General features: G+C 37.1%; 1 protein-coding gene across 1 annotated transcript; it reads right to left on the bottom strand.

Annotated features, from left to right (window-relative positions):
* LOC114315917 (kinesin-like protein KIN-7O) lies at positions 1 to 25,849 on the bottom strand. Its single transcript, XM_082924775.1, is given in 21 exon segments — positions 1 to 507; positions 948 to 1,019; positions 1,096 to 1,180; positions 1,182 to 1,210; positions 1,625 to 1,703; positions 2,132 to 2,229; positions 19,139 to 19,279; positions 19,366 to 19,455; positions 19,603 to 19,809; positions 21,131 to 21,493; positions 21,564 to 21,650; positions 21,733 to 21,849; positions 22,030 to 22,185; positions 22,496 to 22,582; positions 23,303 to 23,407; positions 23,516 to 23,535; positions 23,538 to 23,700; positions 23,789 to 23,854; positions 23,954 to 24,178; positions 24,948 to 25,004; positions 25,597 to 25,849. Coding segments are annotated over 21 exon segments (2,646 nt in total). The 5' UTR covers positions 25,768 to 25,849; the 3' UTR covers positions 1 to 279.
* Positions 25,850 to 26,112: the final 263 nt, after the last annotated feature.

Here is a 26,112-nt window from a genome sequence, read left to right as displayed (position 1 = left end):
GTCGAAAGTCGAGCTTAATCGAATTCAAGCTCGGCTCCTTTACTAAATGATTCGAGCCAAATCATGTCTTTAACGAGCTGAGCTGAGCCAACTCATAAGTAGCTCAATTCATTTGCAAACCTAACTATTACCACTCTCCCTACCACTCGCCACCCCTCCCCTTCCTCATGTTACCATGTGTCACTATACTATGCATTTCATGATCACCATAAATATTCTGGCCTACAAATATACAGGAGACCACAAAAATAAAAATAAAAAGAAGAAAGTGGGATTCATTTATTGACTCCTTACAGCAGCTAGTTGCTTCTTAAGGTTGAGGACCTCCAGAGCATAGGAAGCCAACTGAGCCTTGAGCTTTGTGGAAGCCTCTTCAAATTTCCTGTTCATGACATCCAACTCTTTCACCACCTCCTCGTATCTAATTCGAAAGGCATCGGACTTTGCTTGTGTCCCTCGCAGCCTCATCCTAAACTTTGCCTTTTCCATACAGTTGCTGACTTCACCCTGTTTATGTAAGAAGCGTTACATATACAGAAGCAAACCAAGTAAAAAAGATCATGAAATTAACAGTTCAAATCCAAGCTCAGTTTGTTTGCATATACTTGAAGCACAACTTGTGGCTGATTAGATGGCAATGACGATCATTTTTTCCCCTTCTAATTATATAGGCTATCAATCCCTACTAAGTGTACATCATATGTTCAGTCAAGCTACTACAGAACCCACACTTGGGAGTCATGTACCATTTGTTTTGGCAGAAAACTTTTTATGAATTTTTTTTTCAAAAGATGTTTTCCATATGTCTGGTGCCGATCTTAAAAACTAATGTGTCAGTGGTTGTATTGCTGGTGGTGAAGGTGGTAAAAGATGCACCACCTATTCTATAGGTAAGAGATGCAAAACAGAATTTTTACCGATAAATAAATAGTAACATGGACACTTACACTCTGCATTTTCGCTTCCAGTCTGGAAAGCCGACCAGTCAGCTCCTCCACCTCAGACTTTGCCTTCAGTAACTGTCAGTAAACAACCATCATATTACTTGCTATCCCTCGATAAATTGAGGTGAGAGAGATAAGAACAAAAACCTACATTGTCATGATAATTTTCCCCACACAAATCCACTTCAACCTCAGGGCTCTGCTGCTCTTCAATCTGAGCCATTAACTTATCCCTTTGTAATAATAAGAAGCTCGTTTTTAAGAATCTGCCAATGGAAAATACACAATTAATTAAACATAGCAGTACCAGGAATCCTCAAAATAGTTTTCCCCTCTTTTGCAAGTAGAAATCAATTTTTTTTTTTTTTTTCTGGGTGGTGTAAAAAACTCTAGCCTATTGGTACTTCGTATAGAGCCAAGATGAAACCTGGAAGTCATCTATCAGAACTGAACCCTTATGTAAATCTCTGACTTCGTTTAACAAATCTTCCTTTTCTTCATTGAGCACACTTTACTCCATCTGAAGCTTCTCTACTTCCACGCAAGCATGATGATGCTCTGAAGCAAGCATTTGTAGTTTTGACTTCAAATCCTGAAGGTAGAATTAGCTAAATATGCATACCAAGCAAGTCACAATAAAAAGAAGTTCTATAAACAAGTGATAGCAAAGTGGCACTTACTTCTACTGACTTTTTACACTGTTCATCAGCAACTTTAAGCTCATTTCTTAGCCTATCATTCTCCAGGGATTTCTCCATACTGCAGGAAAATTAATAGTATGAGGCTATTGTTAATAGTATGAGGCTATTGTTTTCTGAATTGGTACCAAAAATAATTTGTATAAAGTTGATCCAAAAGGAATACAGGTTGAAGATTCTGTGCACTTGATATGCTATCAGCCTGTCAGAGCTTGGTGCAGAGAGTATGATAAAAACAAGGGCAAGGCAATTCAGGAATTTCTCATGGGATATGCATTGGGTCTTGAACCGAGGTTTTTTTTCAAGTATTTTGGGTTTTGAACCTAGTCGATGCTTTTGTGTTTATGTTAAAAGAAAAGTTTTTGTAAATATAATTGAGAAGCTATTTAAAGCCAGAAGTGCAGTAAGTTGGCACCACTAGGAAGTATAATAACTAAAATTATACCAATGAACCAAGTTTCTGAAAAAAAAAAAAAAGGCTAAACAAACCTGCAGTTCTTTTCCAATTTCACATTTTCCTCAGAGCATGTCAATCTTTCCCGAAGGACCTTGCATTCTTCTCTACAGGATGCTAACTCATTTCTCACCTTACAAGTTAAAAAATATTCATCGTCAAAACACGTGACACCAATTTGTAAGCAACAAAAACAAAATTGTGGACTGTAAGTTTAATTTTCTGCTGTAAAAAGGTAGATACTGACTAACAACCCAAAACAGTTGAGACTTTTGTTGTCCTAAGAGTAAATATTGTATAAAGATATATGTGAAGCTGGAACAGAAACAACTCTATGAAGTCCGATAAGAAACCATTTCAAACAAATCAAAAGGTGGATTATTCATATGCTTGAAATCCTGAGTTGGTAATTTCCCATTTGAAAAATCTAGAAATCCTTTAGATGTTGATTTGTGATTATGTATCAATTTTAAGCAGTAAATAACAATCCCAATCAAACAATCAAGACAAATCGACACAAAGATTTTACGTGGAAAAATCACAATTGGACACCTCTAGTTGTGATAAAAAACCACGGGCAACAGCCACGAAACAATCCACTAAGAAGATATAAAGGAATTACACAGGTATACTCTCAATTACCTAGCGAATCCACGTCCGAATTAAACCAATCTCTATGTGTCTCTTCCAACCCCGTCTTCACCTCAGAATTGCCTTGACGATGAGCCACTTCAGAATCCACCAAAGCTTCAGGCTCAAATTCTTCAGAATCCACCGAAGAACAACTCTTTCTTTTGTGTAGAACAAAAAAAAACAATCATTTGATGTATACTCTTTAAACCATGAGTTGAATACTCAATCAAATATCCCCAGATATAAACCTTAGAACCCAAGAAGAAAATCTGGAGAAGTAATCCTAAGATCTGAAGAAGTAATCCTAAAATCTAACAGAAATCCGTACTTATAGAAATCTGGAACTGCTAGGCTCGCTCGAGCGAAGACTCTCTCGCTCGAGCAAGGAACCAAAAACACGTGTTTTCCATAAGTGGCTTCCCTCAAGCCACGCACCCTTCGCTCGAGCATACATTCATCTCTTTCAGGTTTTTACACAAACGCAGCCTTCGCTCGGGCGGGATAGAAGTTGTAGACTGGTTCTTCCCAGTTGATGTTTGGACGGACTACAAAGATACACAGTTGGGAAATGTTGGAAGTATTCAAAAATATGCCATATATTTAGTGGCTGCTACTATTAGTGGAAAGAAATGCAAAATTACTTTAAGGAGTCAAATGTAATTTAAAACTGTTTAGAATTGTAATTTTATGTATTTTATTTCTAATGTTCAGGTTAATAGAGGTGGACGATATAAAAACTGGAGTTGTTGAAGGTGTTTCAACAAGTGATTTCAGTTGTATTAAACTTGCGTTGCCTAATTTATTTTCTCAATTGAGATTAAGATACAAACAAAAAAGTATTAAGGTTGATAAAACATTGATAAAATATTCCCCCCTTTGCACACCCAATGCTAGTGGGTTGGTCAGAGTAAATATTTATGATCGGAGGTTAGACGGTAGTGACAGTTTGCAGGCGTGGTTTATTTTCCCAGTGGATTGTCAATGCGAGTTAGTCTATTATGGGAATGGTTATTGTTCAATTAACGACAAACAGGTGCCATGGATGGTGAAGTATCTACTTGAAAATTCGAATATTAAAATGGGGGTTATGTATTGTAAAATAAAGGGGTATCTGAAGTATTCTACGAGTGACATGCCAGAAGATTCGCAAATAAGGGCCCCCTCTATTGTTGTGTTATCTAAAAAATACACTAACGATAATGTTGATGTTTGGCATTGCCCTCCAACGAAGGCCATTCCGATTCTGACACGGACTAAGTCTGTTGGTTTACCGGAGAGGCGAAGAGATTTGTTGTTAGGAGGTTTTGGGGAAAGTGGTTCAATTATTCATGAACGCAAAGGTCGTCTGAGTTTGTCAGAGATTGATGTACGCAGAGGTGGTGATGTGGTGGGTCGTTGAACACACCAAATATAATCACTAAACTATACCAAATTCAATCAGAATAATGGCAAATCCAGGTATCGATCCACAGGGACTATTGTGAAATTAAACTAATTTAATTGTCAAATTCCTAAATTAATTTTGATAAAAAGATTGGTTGTTTATAACCTAATTTAATAACGAATAAATTAAACTAAGGAATTAAATTATCAATAATAAATGAAATTGGGTTTACTGAATTGGGGGAAAAATCCTAGGGTAGAGGATTCACCACTAACCACATAATTAGGGTTTCCAATTGAAATTAATTATGCTATGATTTGAACGGATTAATGCTTCGCAACTACAAGCTCAAAGCATTTAACAAGAAGATCATCACATTCAATGTACGAACACGAACCATCTCAAGTAATATGAATCGTTTACTCTAAACTAGGGTAGTGATACGACTCGTTCCTCGTAGCATGGTTTGTCCCATACCTTGAATGTGAAGGAATAGAAAACTCATGTATGGATAATATTCAACAATCACAGAAAGTCAAATATTCGAAGAGATAATGAAAAATATAATAAAGAAACTTCTAAATCACCATACAAATGTTCAAACCTTTACATAATTTAAAATCAAAAAGAAAACAAAATAATTACATGGCTAGGATTTCATCAAAACCCTAGAAAAAGAGACTAGCCACTCATAGAGGAGTGGAAGGAGGTAGATGAAGAAGGAACCGCCATTGGAGACATCCTTGAAACTTTTGTTTTCCTCCTCTTTTCCAAACCCTAGCCTCTCCCTTTTGGTCAAAACAACTTCAGAACCCTAATCCAGCATTTTACTTGCCTTTTTATACTTCCAATTTCGTCCAAACAGGTTTAAAACGTCGGTTTGACTTTTCCAGAAAAAGTCAACGCACGTGCGAAAAAGTCAACTCTGTCCAAATTCTGTCTTTTTGCCCATTTTATGCTCCGACAATGTACAACCTGATTGACACTCAACACACATAAAGTATACAGTTTGACCAACAAGTGAAGTTAAAAGATTCTAATTAATGGCCTCAATGATGTACATTTCAGCTTTAATCACATCCCCCAACTTACCACTTGCTAGTCCTCAAGCAAGTAAAATAAAATAAAATTAAACAAAATCTATCTATTTCCTCTTTCGTGGGAAAATGGTTGCATTTAGCATATGCAACAAGCCTTTAAACCACAAGGTTACCCCAAGTGGACGAGTAAAGTCTCGTGAGGGTTTCCAGAAATGATACCCACAAACATTAACATATTCATATATACTCAATAACAAATGACCACACTACTCCACCTAACAAGCAACTTATGTGCCACTACAGTGTGATATTGCGACATCATGAGTCATTAAAGGCACAGTGGACAAGCACGAAGGAACCTATTGAGTCAAAACCACAATTCAGTTAATACAAAAGTAAAGTTCTCTGTACTTGTGCATGCTAGTAGACAAGCCATGAGTACCCTTGGTGTAAAGTGCAATCTCCATATTAGTTAACTATCCACTATAATAGCCCAGTGTAACTCATAATAACACCCAACATATACAGAAAAACTAACCTGTTGCAGCCATGATTTTCAAAAGTTGTTTTTTTTTTTTTTAAATGATTGTGCATTGTCCTGATCCATTAAGCTTTCTAATCAACCCATATAACAAGCATTGGGCCAATGACTCCCAAACCAGATGATTTTAGGGCACTAGGTGTAAAGACACCCCTACGAGCTTAATAACTCGAGTTGAAAAGGTTATGAATCCGAACAAGTCATTCTTCTTATTTTTTCTTAACTGTGCAATGTCCAAGTCCCTTAAGCTTTCTAATTAACCCATGTAGCAAGTTTTGGGCCAATGACTCCCAAACCAGACAGTTTTAGGGCATTAGGTGTAAAGACACCCCTACGGGCTTAATAACTCGAGTTAATTAAAAAGGCTACGAACTCAAACAAGTCAAGTGTTTTTTTTTTTTTTTTTTTTTTTTAAGAATCTTGGCTCCTCATTTATTCTTTTCTGCAACTCTAGCTATTATCAATGATGTACACCAGGGATTATAATAAAAAGATCACCGCTATGATAGTGTGTTCATGTGAATTAAGGCATACTCATGACAAATGTACTAAAACCACAAACACAGACAACTCTTCTCGTGCAAACATCGCATGCAAGTATCTACCCAATAAACCCTTTTCATACAAGTCTGCTATGCTCTCCAATAAACATATGCAAATATCATCACCCTACTAGCAAAAAGTCACATCAAGTGAAGTAATGCAATCACGTGAAACAGGTATAAGCATGAATTATGAGCCAAATAGAAATGCACAAAAGAAGATATAACCCTCATCCCCCAACTTGAATATGACATTGTCCTCAATGGAAAAGCAAAGAGAAATGAGAGAATATTGCCAGAAGTATAGGTGCACATCCAGGTAGGCAGAGAGTAACATATACACACTTCACACTTTCTTTTTTTTTTTTGAAGAAAAGAAAGAATTAAATAAATAAATAAATAAAAATGACATTAAATTAAATTAACTAAACTATAAAATAAAATAAACTAAACTAAATTACAAATAACTAAACTACAAAAGAGACTAAAGTATAGAATAAAATAACCTAAACTAAACTTTTTTCTTTTTTTTTTAATTAATAGAAGAGAAGAAAATAAAATAAAATAAAAACTAAACTACTTAATAATTAAATGAACAATTACATCATAGAATAAAAAAAATAAAATAAAAATAACATCACTAACTAAACAAATTAAATTTAAAAATAAAAATAAAACAATTCACAAACTAATGAGAATCAGTAACGAAACAATTTAAACTAAACAAGTATAGCAAATAAAAAAAAAAACTAAATTAGGATTATTGTTAGCACCATGATATCTGAGGTTTTTTTTTTTAATGAAAATAGAAAATAGAAAAATAAAAATAAAATAAATAAATAAAATTCAATTTTTTTTAATATATAAATAGAAAATTATAAATAAAATAATTGTATATTTATTTATTTATTTTTAAAATTTATTTATGTATTTAGTAAAAATTTATTTACTTAAATAAATTAAAAATGAAAGTAAAATAATAATAATAATAATAATAATAATAATAAAATAAAGCAAAACAACCGCACCAACTCATGCACGAACACGTACCTGCCGGGCTTTCACAATCTCGCGCAAATTTTTTTTTTTTTTTTTTAAATCAATCGTCGTCCCGCACGTGCGGAGCCTAAGCCGCACGTGCGGCTTGGTCAACGTTCTCCCGCCGCACGTGCTTATTAAGCAGGGCCAACTTGTTTTGTGAGAATTTTTTTTGCACCATGGGCGTGCACAGTGCCGCACATGCGGGAAATTTTTTTTTTTTTTTTTAATTTGTATTGGTTTACAATTGAACATGTATAACAAAAAAAAAAATTTTATTTCTAAATTGAACAAGTATAACAACTATTTTTTTTTTTTTAAAACACAGAAAATAAACATGAAAGCATTTTTTTTTTTTTTAACTAACTCTCAGCACCTAACAAAAGGCACCAGAGTTATGGCATAAAGTTGGCACTTCAGAATCCCCCAGGTAATAAAACCCAGCGTAATTTATAGCCTTCGGGCTAGTACAACCCAAATATACTTAACCATTTCTACCTTCAATTGACATCCGAAATAAATATAGCATATAAGAACATAACGAAATGCCCACTAAAGGTATAATCTTCACGCGAAAACCACGGGTACTACTTTTCTCCCTAACTGTGTTTGTAACTTTCCCTATTCTCCAACAAGGTGACAGACTAGGTTGATTCGGTATCCAGAATCGAGGCGCATAAAGCTATCTCAACCTATGAGGCTGCCATACAGAGTTCAAGCCGAGGTAGTTTCAAAGTAATCTCCACACCCCCGGGTATTTAAACCAGACTCTAGTCTCGGAAATCCCAAACCTTTGTGTTCTAGGCTTTGCCATTCAAACTCTAGTTTCCACCGTCTCAGTTGGTCTCCTAGGAACTCACTACAAACACGGTTAGGTGGCTATACCAGACCGTCAGATGCCGTTCGGGCACGGCTAACACCAAAGGAATTACACCTTTAGAGGATTTAAAGTCTCTTAGACGCAAATAAAGCATGACGAGAACAAAAAAAAAAACAAAATAGCAAAGAAGGGAAAGAAAAGAGAATAAGGAATCAATCTATCAATCATAATAAAATGGGTCCATCAAACCCCTGGATAAAGGAAAATGATCCTTCCTAGTCGAGGAATTTAGTCTCCTATACTCAATTCACACTCGCCACCAGTAGTGGTTCGTGTGGGGACTAACTCTCCTCCCTCATTCTCAACAACGGTGATGCCCGATTTCTTGGGCATCACTTGTGTGGGACTCACCCACTTGCTATCTGAGATGGGGTATATAATACCCGCATCCAACAATTTTAATACCTCATTCTTCACCACCTCTTTCATGTTAGGATTCAGTCTCCGTTGCATTTCGCGAAAAGGTTTGGTGTCCTCCTCTAGGTGTATATAATGCATGCACACGGAGGGATCTATCCCTTTCAAATCAGCCACTGACCACCCTATAGCACTCCGATGTGCCACGAGAACACTCATTAACTGACTCTCCTGCTCCGCAGTCAAGTCAGATGCAATGATAACTAGTAAAGTCTCCTAGGGCCCTAAAAATGCATACTTGAGTGTGGCCGGAAGTGGCTTCAACTCAAGTGTAGGTGGTGTGACCAAAGATGGTGTGGCAGGCTCTCTCGATAGAGGAGGAAGTGACTCAAACCGGGCTTTCCACGGAAGAAAATCCGGTGTAGAAGAAGAATTAAGCAAGACATTCACCTCCTCAACTGACCCAGCAATATCAAAATTTTCAAACCCAAAATGAGCTAGACAAGCCTCTAAAGGGTCCTCTACAAGAATGGAGGGCAAAGCCTCCTCCACAATCTCATCCACAACATCCACTAATAAGCACTCCTCTCTCTCATGAGGTTGTTGGGATGCTTGGAAAATATTAAGTTTCACTTGCATGTTGCCAAATGAAACTTCCATAACCCCGGTCCGACAATTGATACATGCATTGGCCGTGGCCAAGAAAGGTCAACCTAAGATCACCGAGATTTGTTTCTTAGAACTGGCTACCAGTTCCATATCTAACACCAAAAAGTTAACAGGGAAGTAGAACCTATCAACCTTAACTAGCACATCCTCAATCATGCCACGTGGCACTCTGAGGGACCGGTCAGCCAATTGAAGAGTAACAGTAGTGGGCTTCAACTCGCCAAGCCCAAATTCCTCGTACACAGAGTACGGCAACAAGTTGACACTAGCCCCTAAAACCAATAAGGGCCTATCAATGACATGGTCCCCTATAATGCATGCAATGGTTGGGGCACCCAGGTCCTTAAGCTTAGGAGGTGTGTCATTCAACAAGATGGAGCTTACTTGCTCCGTGAGTAGGACCTTTTGGGACACATGTGTCCTAGATTTACGCTTTTGCGTACAAAGGTCCTTCAAAAATTTGGCATATGATGGTACTTGCTTAATTGCCTCCAACAGGGGGAGGTTGATTTTCACCTGTTTAAAGACCTCCATAGATGTCGCCTTCTTATTAAAAGAGGACGGTGTATCAAGGCATTGGGGAAAGGGTGCCTTAGGCACATATGGAGTGCTAGGGACTAAGTCATCCCTCTTAAGTGTTTCCCCCTCACCCTTGCTCTCATTATGTGTACCCCGTGGTCACCCTTCTTAACTCTAGTTGCATCAGACGCAGCTGACTGAGGCTCTAACTCCCTACCACTTCTCAAAGCAACCACCGCCTACACTTGCTCATGTTGCTTACCATTCCCCCCTGAACTCTCTGCCCCGTATTGTCCCTTAGGGTTGGCCACAGTTTGACTTGGTAATTTTCCCTCCTCTCTCCGATTCATGTTGTTAGCCATTTGACCCAATTGGGTCTCTATCTTGGCAATAGAGTGAGTGTGGGAGTGAACTATCGGTGCTAACCCCTTAAGTTCTGAGAGAACTTCCAACACCTGAGTCTCAAAGGCAGAGTTGCCCTGAGGAACAGGTGGGGGTTGTGGTTGTGGTTGCCGGTATGGTTGTGGGGGTCGATAAGGTTGCTGTGGTTGGTAGGATAATTGGTTAGCGAAATTATTGAAATTCTGCCTTGGTGGTGGAGGATTGTAAGAAGTGCCTTGTGAAGGGGGTCTCCATGGGAAATTAGGGTGATTTCTCCATCCCGGATTATATGTGTTGGAGTATGGGTCATTACCCGGGTTGGAGAATCCTTGAGCCACATTCATATGCTCTTGGACTAACTCCGGAAATTGTGATGCCGAAGGGCACTCACTCAAGTCATGAGCAGGGCTCGCACATATAACACATGCCTCACGGAATTGAGGCTGATCTTGCTGGGTAGGGGCATGTCCCGTAGCTAATAAGTGGTCTATCTTGCGGGACAGTGCCTCTACTTGTTGGGCAAACTCTAAGTTTTGCCCAACCTCATAAATGCCCCCTCTTTTCGGGGCTCCAACTACTGGTTGCCGGACTTGCCGGGCTGCGGAGGCATGGTGAAGGGAATTATCACTTAAGTTCTCAAACAATTGCCATGCCTCGGCATCATTTTTAGACATGAATGTCCCACCACAGGATGAATCCACCATTTGGCGGTGCGGCTCAGTTAAGCCATAATAGAATGTTTGAACAAGTTGCCATCAGGCACTTGGTGGTGGGGACATTGTTGGAGAAGGTCTCGAAGTCTTTCCCAAGTCTCATGGAATTGCTTGCCATCCATTTGAACAAAGTTTGTGATGGCTCGCCTAAGTTGGTTGGTTTTACCTATGGAAAAGTACTTCTCCAAGAACCGTTGCTGTAATTGGTCCCAAGTTGTGATTGAATTAGCAGGTAAAGAATTTAGCCAGTGTTTGGCTTTATCCTTTAATGAGAATGGAAACAATTGCAACATTAAGGCCTCATTTGTGAAATTCTGAATCCTCACTGTCGAGCAAATTTCCAGAAATTCATTCAAATGCTTATAAGGATCATCATGAGCTAGTCCATGGAATGATGAGAGCATTTGTATGGTGCTGGATTTAATCTCATAATGAGCGGCAGTGGTGTTGGGTAATTGGATGCATGATGGTGATGTATATGCAGTGGGTGTAAAATAATCCTTGAGTGTCCGGTTAGGCACATTCGGGACATTAGGATCTGCCATCTCTAATGGCTCAATGTATGAATATGAATATTCAAGCCTAGGAACACGGGCAGAGGCCCTAAGTCTCCTAAGGGTCCTTTCTAGTTCAAGGTCCAAACTCCACAATTCAGGGCAACAAGAACGATGCCCGTGCATACACTACCCACACACACACACAATAAGTTCAACTCGGTGCACTAAGTTACGAAAGTGGAATGCTAAAAAGGAAATACTCACAGCGGTTTAACGAAAACGCTTTACTCGTCTTGCGGGTGCTTGGCGTGTAGACGTTGTCTCCAACCCCCAATTGAGCTTTGACTTTCGTTTTAGCACTTTAGTTCTTTGCTTGTGAGTGTTTACTTCTGTTTACTCACTTTAGTGCTGCTGTTTGTTTTTTTTTTAAGCTCGGCTGTGCTCCACTTGCACTTCAATGATAGCTCCAATTTCAAACGCTCTGCACACTTAGCAACACCAAAAGCATAAAATCCTAAACTAAAAATTAAAATAAGAATGTAACTTTAAATTAACTAATTTCGCCAGAAGTCCCCGGCAACGGCGCCAAAATTTGGTGGGTCGTTGAACACACCAAATATAATCACTAAACTATACCAAATTCAATCAGAATAATGGCAAATCCAGGTATCGATCCACAGGGACTATTGTGAAATTAAACTAATTTAATTGTCAAATTCCTAAATTAATTTTGATAAAAAGATTGGTTGTTTATAACCTAATTTAATAACGAATAAATTAAACTAAGGAATTAAATTATCAATAATAAATGAAATTGGGTTTACTGAATTTGGGGAAAAATCCTAGGGTAGAGAATTCACCACTAACCACATAATTAGGGTTTCCAATTGAAATTAATTATGTTATGGTTTGAACAGATTAATGCTTCGCAACTACAAGCTCAAAGCATTTAACAAGAAGATCATCACATTCAATGTACGAGCACGAACCATCTCAAGTAATACGAATCGTTCACTCTAAACTAGGGTAGTGATACGACTCGTTCCTCGTAGCATGGTTCGTCCCATACCTTGAATGTGAAGGAATAGAAAACTCATGTATGGATAATATTCAACAATCACAGAAAGTCAAATATTCGAAAAGATAATGAAAAATATAATAAAGAAACTTCTAAATCACCATACAAATGTTCAAACCTTTACATAATTTAAAATCAAAAAGAAAACAAAATAATTACATGGCTAGGGTTTCATCAAAATCCTAGAAAAAAAGACTAGCCACTCATAGAGGAGTGGAAGGAGGTAGATGGAGAAGGAACTGCCATTGGAGACATCCTTGAAGCTTTTTTTTTCCTTCTCTTTTCCAAACCCTAGCCTCTCCCTTTTGGTCAAAACAACTTCAGAACCCTAATCCAGCCTTTTACTTGCCTTTTTATACTTCCAATTTTGTCCAAACAGGTTTAAAACGTTGGTTTGACTTTCCTAGAAAAAGTTAACGCTTGTGCGGGAAAGTCAACGCTGTCCAAATTCTGTCTTTTTGCCCATTTTATGCTCCGACGATGTACAACTTGATTGACACTCAACACACATAAAGTATACAGTTTGGCCAACAAGTGAAATTAAGAGATTCTAATTAACGGCCTCAATGATGTACATTTCGGCCTTAATCATGATGACACTAGTGATGTTGATCCTGGTCTGTCGATTTCAGAGGTTGGTGTTAGCAAAGAGGAAGTTGATCGTAGAGGATCAGTTGTTATGGATGCAGCAGAATTTTCTAATGTTGTACGAAATGTAATCATCAGTATAAAAAATAGTGATGTAACTCAAGATGTAATAGTTGATGATAAGGGAAATGTAGTAAGGAAATAAAATTTTGAGTAGTTTCATAAATACAATTAATAAAATTTTTCATTAATCATGACAGTGGTTACATTAACATCAAACCATTCTCTCATTTTTAGGGACATTGCATCTAACCAACTACTGTCCCCATTTGTTAATAAAATACAAGGAATTCCTCATCTAATAGTGAGATCTGGTTGGACCTTAACAAATACATGAAAATCTTTCTAGCAGCCTACTAAATTCTTCATTAATTCGGTAGGGACTGTTGAGTATTTGATGTCGTCTATGACGTTGTAGACGGCGTCTTGGTCGTAGTCCTTGAAGCTTATTCTGCCGGAGAAGTAATTGTGTCGTCCGAGGCTTCTGGCCCAGGCAGTTTTGCCTGTTCTTGAGGGTCCTTCGAGGTAGAGGGACCCCCCTTTTAATATTCAAAATTTCAAGTCGATACTTCACCATCCATGGCACCTGTTTGTCGTTAATTGAACAATAACCATTCCTATAATAGACTAACTCGCATTGACAATCCACTGGGAAAATAAAACACGCCTGCAAACTGTCACTACCGTCTAACCTCCGATTATGCACTCCTTCGCTCGAGCGAGCAAGGGCGGACATGCAACTCTAAATGCAAATTTACATTTTGCTTCGGGGGCGCTGCCCCTCAACCCCGCCGTGGTGCTGCCCCGGACCCACCAAGGGGCGCTGCCCCCTCGACCCCCGCGAGCTGACCAGGCAACTCGATCCCCGTCATAATCAGCGAAGTGACAATCTTGAAAGAATTAACATCACAAACTTCTCTTCAAGGCACAATTCGGGTTGGATTCGCATCTAAACATTCATAGCCTCACTAAAATAAAAAGTGCGAAAACAAATACAACTTAAAGGAGTTTTGTCAAACGGGGTTGCCAAGAATAAAAACCTAATAATCTTCCCCTTTGGCAATGCCGTGACAAAACACACCTAACAAATAAAATCCTAAACACCCCAACCCTTACAGCTAATAAAAACAAACTTATTTCTCAAGGTCATGATCTGCAAAACACCTATTAATGCCACAAGAGTATATGAAAAAGCAATAAACATATGGATAGATTATCTTGAAGCATTTGAAGCATGAGATGGAAAACTTGAAGCATGAGATGGAAAACATAAATAGATGCGACTTGGAGATTATAAGAACATGTAGCATGAAAACCTAAAAACTACGACACATGCACCCGACACATGGCATGAATATGGCATCAATACATGAAATCCTAAGACACATGCACCGGACAACATTACTCTCCCTTTTTGTCACGAATTGACAAAGGAAGCTCAATCAACTAAAGCAAGATCATAAACCACATAAGCAATGATAAGATTATGTAAATATCAGGAGCATGCAAAAAGGAAATAATAAAGAAGCAGTGCATAGCATCATGCAAACCAACTAAAGTCAATCTCCCTTTCACTCAAAGCAACCACAAACACTGTACATAAAACAATGAACAAAAAGAATCCAACTAAAATAATATGGTGGAGAAAGCAAGGAATTTCAGAGTTGTATCTTAAAACACACAAGATTATCCAAGAAGCACAATTACTTGAAAACACAATGTGCACAGCCTTTAGAAGATTCCTTATGAAAGAAAGTGATGCGTTATGTGAAAAGCATAGATCCCATGATAAAAGTGTGTGTGTGACTCTTGGAGTTCGACAAACACTAGATTCAATCCTAGTGGTGATCTGAAAGTTGGACCTCCGACAAGAGAATCTAAGCACAACAAGGGAAAGTCAAACCACTAGGAATCAAGGGGTATTTGGTGAGGAAAGACGGAGGCTCCCCCTCAATCAATTAATCCTTTATTTTTTTCTTTTTTTTTCACATCTTTTTCTTTTCTTTCTTTTGCACATCCTTTTTCTTTCTTTCTTTTGCACATTTTTTTCTTTTTCTTTTTCTTTTTCTTATTCTTTTGCATACTCATTGGCGGGTGACACGCTCAAGAGTATGGAAACCGAACCAAAAAAACATGAATATAATAAGGATGGCCTGGTTGGTGACTCTGAGGTAGCCTTTTCCTTATGGCTGGACTACAAAGAATAGAGGGGAAAGCTGTAAAGATGCAAAAAGATGGAAGGTGGTTAAGAGACTCAACATCACCCATGATATGCTTGTATAGGTCAATTCCTCTAGAAACGCAAAAGATCAATGACAGAAGTCCAAAGAGAAAAAATAATCACTAAGGCGGAAGACTTCAAAATTTGCTAATCCAAGAGTGTGTACAGAATGAGACATACTGATCAAAAAACACACACTCCAAAATGAGTAATGACCACAGAAAGCACACATATGTCAACATGTAATGGATATTCTCATCAATTCCAATATGCACCAAAGATTACTCAAAAATTTCAAGCTTGCAAAACCATACTAAGAAAATCGTTTTGGGATTTTTTTTTTTTTTAAATAAAGCAAGACAAAAAAATGAACAAGCACACATGTAATGACAAAAAAAAACACACAGAAACCCAAAAACTAAAACGACAAAACAAATTAACACAAGTCAAGTTTTCTCACCCAAACCGCTTTAGTATAAACAAAGTTGTGAGCATTGCGGTTCTTGGGTGGTGTCTTGACATTGTGGTTCCCTTTGCTTTCAATGAGAACCCGTCTCGACTTGGTTTCCAACTTCCTATTCCTAGGACTAGACAAACAAAACCTCTGTTCACGATTGGTTTCAAGCAAATCAAAATAACGAGGTCTAATATGACCCTTAACCTCATTACAACCAATGAAGTGTCTCTTACCCCATGAGATGTTAGAATTTCTTTCATCTTTATGAGACACTCCCATGCAACTTATAACAATAAGGGCGAATATGACCATGCATACCACAATGATGACAAATAAAAACAAGGTGTACAGGGTGTACCTTCTTTTCTTTTACCTTACCAACTCTAGGAAGTTTGAGAAGTCCATCCTTATGTTGAATTTTTTGTTCTCCCTTTCCTTGAGTTCTTGTTTCATGAGATGTAGATGCACTCTGTTTTTGCTCTTTGTTATCACCAAAGCCAATGCCACTCTTGTCAGAACAAATTTGTTGAGACCCAATGATATTGTCCAAAGTCTTTGATCTTTTGTTCCAAAGACCAATGGTAGCCATAGCACACTTGAGTTCTTCTTCTTTCTTGATCATTAGTTCTTCCAAAGCAACTTGAGACATCTCGAGAGTTTCAATTTTTTCTTCATATGTTGCATAGATTTGCTGTAGCTCATTCCTCTCTGTCTCACAAGTCAAGAGTTTTGCATAAAGAGCTTGTCGATCATTAGCTATCTTGATGGCATCGATCCTAGCCTCGAAAATCTCCTCATTTAGTTTGACATTCTCACTTTCACATGCTGTGAGTTTCATAGTGAGTTTGTCATTCAATTTGGATAACTTAAGAGATTCCTTATACAACTTTTCATAAGCTTGCTCAAGCTCTTCATCATCACTCTCCGAAGATTCATCATCAATGGCATTCTCAACCGACCTCTTCGGATACTTGGTTCGTCCTTCAGTTTCAGAAGCCGCCATGAAAGCAATGAATTGTTTATGTCCCTCTTCACCTTGATCTTCATTGTCACTTTCATCTTTATCAGATTCTGATTCATCATCCCAAGTGATAGCGAGGGCTTTCTTCTTCCTCAAACGAGTGGGGCATTCTTGAGCAAAGTGACCAAATCCTTGACATTCATAGCATTGGACTCTTTCAGAGTTCCCTTGTATCTTTCCTTTCTCCTTCTTGGCTATAGAATTAATTTTGAGTTTATCTTTGCCTTTAGATTTATGGGTATGAGTAGATTTTAAAAGATTAGGATTCTTTTTCAAAAAAGATTTTTTAAATTGTTTAACAAAAGCAGCCGTAATCTTGGAATCTATCTCACAATCCTCATCAGAATCCTCTCCAACTCTATGAGCACTACTAAAAGCAATAGCATCTTTTTGTTTCTTTTTGAAATTCCTATGTTCTTCATAAGTTTGGAGATTTCCAACCAACTGATCCAGCTTGAGGTTGTCAACATCTTGAGCCTCCTCAATAGCCGTAACTTTTGGTTGGAACCGATCGGGCAAGAATCTCAAAATTTTTCCCACAACTTTGGATTCTGGTATTTTTTTCACCTAAATTGAAGCTAAAATTTACAATGTCACTCAACTTCGCATAAAATTCATCAAAGGTCTCACCATCTTTCATTGAAAAGTTTTCGAAACTAGACGTGAGCCTTTGAAGTTTTGAGCGTTTAACAGAAAGAGTGCCCTCATGAATAGTTTGTAAGATATCCCAAGCCTCTTTTGCGACTTCACAATTGCAAATACGACTAAACTCTTCAGGTGTGATAGCGCAAAAGAGAGAATTGATAGTTTTACTATTCCAGCTACTATTTTGGTAATCAATTGGGTCCCACTTATCAATTTGTTTGGGGAAAGTTACTCCATCAACAGTAATTGTTGGTTCGGTCCACCCATTCATGATAGATTGCCAAACTTTTTCATCTATTGATTTCAAAAATGATCTCATCCGAGCTTTTCAAAAAGAATAATTAGATCCGTCAAGTAGGGGTAGTCGAACCATAGAATTTCCCTCACATATTGAATCCATTATCACAAATCAAACAAGATCTCGTTCTAAAAGAATATTTTTTTAAAAAAAATAGAACGACCTGCTATGATACCAATTGAAAAATCTAGAAATCCCCTAGATGTTGATTTGTGATTATGTATCAATTTTAAGCAGTAAACAACAATCCCAATCAAATAATCAAGGCAAATCGACACAAAGATTTTACGTGGAAAAACCACAATTGGACACCTCCAATTGTGATAAAAAAACTACGGGCAATAGCCACAAAACAATCCACTAAGAAGATATAAAGGAATTACATAGGTATACTCTCAATTACCTAGCGAATCCACGCCCGAATTGAACCAACCTCTATATGTCTCTTCCAACCCCGTCTTCACCTCGGAATTGTCTTGACGATGAGCCACTTCAGAATCTACCAAAACTTCAGGCTCAAATTCTTCAGAATCCACCGAAGAACAACTCTTTCTTTTGTGTAGAACAAAAAAAAAACAATCCTTTGATGTATACTCTTTAAACCATGAGTTGAATACTCAATCAAAACATCAAAGAAAACTAGCAAAATATCCCTAGATATAAATCTTAGAACCCAAGAAGAAGATCTGGAGAAGTAATCCTAGATCTGAAGAAGTAATCCTAAAATCTGACAGAAACCCGTACTTATAGAAATCTGGAACTGCGAGGCTCGCTCGAGCGAAGAGTCTCTCGCTCGAGCGAGGAACCAAAAACGTGTGTTTTCCATAAGTGGCTTCGCTCGAGCCACGTACCCTTCGCTCGAGTGTACATTCATCTCTTTCAGATTTTTATACAAACGTAGCCTTCGCTCGAGCGAGCAAGGGCGGACATGCAACTCTGAATGCAAATTTGCATTTTGCTTCGGGGGCGCTGTCCTAGACCCGTCAAGGGGCGCTGCCCCCTGGACCCTCGCGAGCTGACCGGCGCTGTCCCAGACCCGTCATAATCAACGAAGTGGCAATCTTGAAAGAATTAACATCACAAACTTCTCTGCAAGGCACAATTCGAGTTGGATTCGCATCTAAACATTCATAACCTCACTGAAATAAAAAGTGCGAAAACAAATACAATTTAAAGGAGTTTTGTCAAACGGGGTTGCCAAGAATAAAAACCTAACACCATTCAACTACCATATACAAGACATTCTATTGCTAACATCCACATTAACGTGCTTTGTTGGGTAAAATTGATCACCACCACCACAACACCCCCCCCCCCCCCCCCCCGCGCAAAACAAAATTCCCCACCTAGCAGACATGAAAGTTCATGTCAGACATCCTTATGAAGCAATTGGGAAGTCACATATGACTCAAGTAATACTTTGCAAAACATGCAGACATATTCTTCTACATTTATTCTGAGGTTGAATTTTAAATTTTACCTCTGATATTCCTTCTGATAAAAACGTAGTCTCAGCATTATATAATCTTCCTTTCTCTTCTATGGCTTCAATGGAAGCTTTCTCCTTAGCAGACCATATGGCCTTCTCCTCCTCCATTGCCAAAAGAGCTTCAGTGAGTTGCTGCAAAATATGAGATAGAATCAGACAAACAACATTACAGCTAGATACAAAGGATTAAAAATAGATCATCTTTACTATTCAACTACCATAGCCAACTCTTCCTTTTCTTCGACCAGCATGTTTTTAGAGCTTTCTAGTTCTTGATTGTAGGATGTTGATTTTTCTAAATGTGATCTCTGGAATAAGAGAGAAATATAAGATGACAGATTAAAAGGATTGAAACAAGAAATCACACTACCATAATAATATGACAAATAAAAGTCTAACTAGAAATTAGGAACTTGGAAATCACGAAATGAAAAGGAATATATGGGAAAGCTTACAAGGTCTGAAATCTCTTCCTCTAAAGTATTCATTTTTGAGTTTGACATGTTCAAATTGTCAGATAGAGCTTGCAGGTCTGAAGCCAAACTTTCACTTCTAGAAATGGCCATTTCTTTTTCCTCATTTGCTGTTGCTAATTCCTCTTCTAAAGAGGCAATAGTTGTCTCCATCTCAAATGCAAGAACTTCTAGCTTCTTGTATTCATCCTTAACGTCAGGAAAAAGCAGAAATAAAATTTAGAACTCAAGTATGCAACTTGTTCTGAACAATATAACACTCTCAGAAAACTGCAAAAGGAGAAAATTCTTCCTAGCTAAGCGAAATTGCCAAACGTCAGACAGAATTCCAACAATTATATAAGGAAAAAGATAAAAAGAACAGAAAAGAAAAGAGAATATCCTCCCCCCCCCCCCCAACAAAAAAAGAAAAGAAAAGAGAGAAATAAAATTAATAGTTCTTTTGTAGACAAGTTAAATTCATATAAGTAAAATTAATATGATTTGTTTGCTCATTAAATAAAATTAGGAATATATAAGATTTCCTAGATATATGGATATCCCAATCTTCATGTTCATATTTAGAATCCAGACAAAGATATCTTCACTGCGAATGACTGATAATGAAATCATAGTATCAGCAAAACATGTTGAATTTTTATGATTCAATATGCAGGACAAAAAAATCACTTCAAATGATTATTCTAGCTTTGGAATCTATTATCGCAACTCCAATATGCTAACTTTGCTTTCTTTGCATTCACTTTAAACTGTAAACGTGTTCTAGACTTCTTAACAAAGGCAAATTTAAAAATTTTCTTTTATCCCGAATCATGTGTCTTTCTCGTAAGACTGAGAGCAGTAAAAAAAAAAAAAAAGTATCAAATCGCACCATCTCTGAAATAGGTAAATGCCTCTTTTTCTCTTGAAGTCGTCAGAATTATTCGTAATAAGATATTGGCAACAATTGAAAAGGTCTTATCAATAAAATTTCCACTTATCTGCGATCTAGGCATAGGTAGAAATCCATTCTATAATTCTTCTCATTACCTCTCGTGGGAAAATGATCCCACTTCGAGAACAAATATTGGACTGGGAAGAAAAGGGGGGGAAAAGTTAAGTCTAAGCGCATATGGCACGAAAAGGAAATCCGATTTCGGTAAGACTTGATATGAATCGTAGTTCAGAGTCAAGTCGGTTCAGCCATCAAATTTAAGCACAAGCTTCTTTTATTTTATTTTTTTTGGATAAATCACAAAATGCTTTTCCATTTTGGCATTGGTATATGTGAGGTGCAGACCTTCACTATTTAGGTTGAGCGGTGAGATTAGTTGACTTATATATTGATAAGTCTGCACCTAGGCATGTTGGCTAAAGCTAAGCCATCTAACACTTAATTAGTCCATTTAGATCCATATGAAGTTGTTCTGCATATTTTCCCCTGCCTTGCTCTCTACATCAAAAATATTGTAAGAGAACATTTATGGATATACTTTGTTTCAATGTATCTAATTGAAGCCCACTTCTTCACCTGGAATGTCTGGTCATAGGAAACAGAAAGACCCTTTGCCCTTCTCGGATCAAACACATTTGAACTCCTGTCAATAATGGAATCACGCTTCCTCCCAGCAAGTGACTCCCGTTTGCTGATATCACGCTGGAGAGACTTTTGGGCATGCAATTTTTTTAATTCTCTCTCCGCGCATGCTTTTTCGCCCTACAAATTAGAAAAAAAATGCTTTTTCAACTTTGTTTTTGTTTTCTCGAGATCCTTTCTCAAAATTTCCTTTTCCCTAGCCAAGGAGGAAGATGATAAACACGATATTTCCTTTTCAAGAGTTCAAATTTGAGAAGGGAGCTCAGACTTTTCCAAATCATGTTGTTCGGAAAGTTCCTGCAAGAAAACTAAGCATGTCATAAAAGGCACATACCAAAAAAATAAAACAGAACTGAAAGTAACTTACAGATAATGCCTTGTCAGAATCTTGAACCTTTTGACTTAATTCTTGAATCTGACTGTGGAGATCCACAGATTGATTGTGCAAAAGAAGCTGCATTCAACCATCCAGACAAAAAATTCTCAAAAATGGTTAGAGTGAGAATAATCTCACAGATTTCAATGTAGACATGCACCTTCTCATTTTCAAGTTCATTGACTTTGTGCTTCATACAGTGGTTCAACCTCTCTTGGTTACTAATAATAGATTTTAGTTGCATCGAGTTATCGCATGCCAAAGACTTGAAGTCCTGCATCACAATAATTACAAGAATAGAATAGTCATGCAAGGATTCAGTTGACAGATGATCTACAAATATAGCACCAGAATGAACAAATTCTGTAAGGTGAAGACTTGACATATAGTTAAATAACTATTACACAAACTAAATGAAATTTTTTTGAATGGCCAAGTATTCAAGATTACTCTCAGTGAAAAGGTTCAATATAGCAGAAAAACTCTGGAAAAGTTCATCCACAATCAAAGAGACTCTCTCAGCAAGATTTCTTGAGTTCTGTACTTCTGATGTTATTTCTTGCACTTCAAGTAATAGCTTGATCGTGGAGTCAAATTGTCCTCCTAAATGATGCTTGCAAAACATTAATGCTGTGTTTAGTTGGGGGATTTGGGAAGGGATTTGGAAAGGGAAATGGAAAAGGTAGGTGAAATGTGAATAAATCATGCCTATATTTCACATAGTTTCACACACCTTTTCCCTTTCCCTTTCCAAATCCCTCCCCAAATCCCCCAACCAAACACAACATAAGTTTCATAGGCTTGGGAAAAAAATCATTTATATGATAAAAAACTACCATAATTTCTTGTAATAATAGTATAATATTATAATATGAGTCCAAAAGAACCATCAGCAAAATTGTAAACAAGCAAAAGATGCATACATCAATTGTCCTGACAGATTCCACAGAAGTAAGTTGTTCGCATGCAATTCTAGCCTCCTCCCGTGCATTTAAAAGCTCTTCATAAAGCTGCAAAAATAAGGCATTCATAAGAAAACAGAAAGAACATTAAGACCAACCACTCACAGGCACATTACAACCACAAACTGAGAAGGCTGAGATGCACATACATCTCCCTAAAAATAAAAGTGAAGCAGGCTTGTGTTTTCTTTTAGGAAGATTCACTTGCATCGAATCCATTTCAGTCAATAAAAAATAAAAATAAAAATAAAAATTTAAAAATATTTAGGAAGACCAATAAACCTTTCTTAATTTGCAGTCAATAGAACAACTTCAGTCCAGTCAACCAAAACCAAGACAAGAAAACAAATTTATAACTTTCCCTGGGTATTTGGAATCTAAAGGACAAGACAATTAATGACCTCGAATTCCTAAAATTACACCACCTACACCCCAAGTGCAAGACAGATTTATAACAAATCAAAATACAGAAAGAGGATGAAGTTTTAATACAGCATCCAATAAAATATGCAACCACATAAGGCGAGAGGAAGACATCATTAGACAAAAATGACAATAGAAAATAAGCTGTACTAAAACTCTAATTGATTACATGGAACATAACTCTAATATGTGGATGGAGTGCATTGATCAATACAACTCACATCGAGCATTTCTGTTCACAGCTCCTTTTTTAAATTAATTGACTAAGGAACCAATGAGTTATTCTGCATTCTTACACTTAAATAGCAGAGCACTCAAAGCATGAATCAATCGACACATGATTACCTCTTCATACCTCTCCGTGGCGCATATGTTCTGCTCTGTTGTTAACTCAACAACACAATCCAAATTTCGTTGGCTTGAAGACTTCTCCACCTCTAACATGTTAATCTGCAGGATAGACAACAAACTGAAAATGACGTATAATAAAAAACCAATGAGATGGAAATTTATAAAAGAACAGCAACAAAGCGATGATATAGACTGAAATTGACAAACCTTTTCTTGGAGTTGCTTATCACAAGAATAGCCTCTGACTCCCTCAAACTTTTGGTTGCATCCCTGTGAATAGTACTTTTATCAAGATGATATGTAGAATAGGCATTACATTTCTCATGCAGACATAAATCAGCCTCGGCCAACTTTCTTGTTAAGGAATCAACTTCTATCTCACTCATAATCTTCTGCAAGTTGGAAAGGGCAACTAATCAGATACCACAGCAAGTAAATGTCTTACAGAAACATTAATAACAAGGAAGCAAGGATAATAACCTGAGTTTCAAATTTTAAAAGCAAGTCTTCATATTCTGCTTGTAGTTCTTCTAACTCAGTGTTCTCCTGTCAGACAAACAATTAATAAAGTGCCAAAACTTAAACAAGAAAATGATGAGAAAAAGACAAATAAGAAAATGAAGAGGGAGAAGATATTATACAAACCACAAGTAAACTTTTCTTCCTGAGTGGTGCTTTTTTCCGGTTAGTAACATGTAACAGAGCACGTGAATCTGGAAGAGTACAGTCTTCGACTTCTTCCTTCAGTTTGCAGGGGTTATCCATGCTGGCATCATCAACTAGCTCTTCAAAAGGAAGAAGCGGTCCCATATCACGCTCAGATCTCATGGGTTTCACAGCAGAAGCCTTTGCATGGACTACTGAATTCAACTAAAGCACCATGAAGACATGAACGTTAGATTATATCTATGACAAACTAAATTATTGCATATTTGGGAAAATCAAATATTTTAATGCCACATTTACTTTAAAAGTATATTTAAGAGTTGGCTAACAAGCCAAGTTAAAAATTAAAGAGATACCCATAGATATTTATGAAAATATAATTGCATGTATATAATTTAAATTTAAAATAAAAAAAAAAAATCAGCATATGGAAATTTCTAAATGTAAGAATCAGCTTTAAACAAATCTTTCTTGTTCAAATAGATCACAATGACATACAATACAACTTGGCTCATCTGGACAAAGCAATAAATGCCAACAAGCTTGAGGTCAGGTGAACATATCTTTTCCACCATTCATCTATATTTAAAGCTAGATGCTCTAGGGAAAAAATAAGTTTTCATGGAACAAGCCCCCCGCCTCCTTCTCTAAATTAAAAGAACAAAAATAGAAGAATACCATCCCTTTAGAGAAACAGTTCTCATTCTTCTATACCATTATAAGCCATCATTTTTTCTCACTGCCATGCCACTGTTATAGTATTTTTTCTTTTTTTGACAAGGGTATATTAAATTAAAAAGGCACCAAGGGTGTGCCAGTGCCACCAATGCACCAAGAAACACAAACAAGAGGAAAACATCTACTTATCAAAAGTATTCAAAATTCTGTACAAACTCCAAAAATTAGTTCAAAGATGGCTCACTACCACCTGAAAACCAACTATACAATATGCTTGTAACAAATAAACACTTACTTCCCCAAGAGTCTCCCTTGAAAGATTACCAAAGCACCAGGTATCACGCCTCTTTCCCTGCAGCAAGGGAAAAAAATTCAATTTGAGCACAATAGATACATAAATATAATAAATAAACATATATGTATATATATATATATATAGAGAGAGAGAGAGAGAGAGAGAGAGCCACACAAAAGACAAGAAGTTAGAGAAATAGCCTGGAACAGATGATATGAGGCAATTAAAACAAATGAAAGCCACTTCAGACCTATCTTCTAGCACAAGTCTTCTCTCAAAGTTATTCATTGACAATTCAGTTTATTGTATGCTTTCCAATGTTCAGGAGGCAAAAGTATACTGATTATTTCCAAAATTCCTTAAGATAAGGCTTAGTGGTGGTTCATGGAACCTATTCCAGGTTGTCATTGGATCTCATATACGCAAATTCAAACTAGATGGAATTGTAACAAAATTAATAAAGAAGACTCTTTAGGCCAACCACTGTTTTGGTTTCATAATTTGATCTAATCATGTTGGATTTAGGTAACCTTTGACGTGTTTACGACCATAATAAATCTAAGAAAAAGCGTAATCAAAAAGTAATTTAGACAACTGACATGAATAGTTATTTACCAGGAAGCGAGAGAGTGAGTCATTGTCATAGTACCTTCTTGGGCTGATCACGATTCTCATCCCTATTTGAGTACAACACCATTGAACTCAAGTTTTCAATCTTCTTAGCTTGCTCTTGCAACCTCTTTTCACGTTCAGCTTGGGCTTTCTTTTCCTCCTTCAGCTCCATAGCTAGGGAGGTGATGGCCGGCAGGCCATCTCCCATGGCCAGCAGCCTCTCCCTCAGTCTCCCTGATCTCCTCTGTGAAGATCCAGTTGTTTGCTGCAGTGGAGTTCTGTTATTTGTACTTTTGAGGTCTTGTTTTGGTCCTTTCGGACTTGATTGTGTTTTTGTTTAAGACGTAATAGCATTCCTTTTGTTTACCGAGTTGTAATTATCATCGTTCTATTTATGGAATTGTTGTAATTTGTTTATCGAGTTATATTTATGTTGATTAACCTGTTAAGGTCTTGGCCAATATTTGAATTTAATTTTATTTTTTGATAAAATAAAATTTGTTCAAAATTTTAATTTCAAATTTTGATGGAAAAAATTTAAATCTGGTTTTCG

This window comes from Camellia sinensis, chromosome 1 (genome assembly GCF_055761805.1).
Source record: "Camellia sinensis isolate YWXY chromosome 1, ASM5576180v1, whole genome shotgun sequence".
Taxonomy (NCBI): domain Eukaryota; kingdom Viridiplantae; phylum Streptophyta; class Magnoliopsida; order Ericales; family Theaceae; genus Camellia; species Camellia sinensis.
The sequence above is the reverse complement of the archived record's forward strand: the minus strand, read 5'-3'. Positions and strand labels throughout refer to the sequence as shown.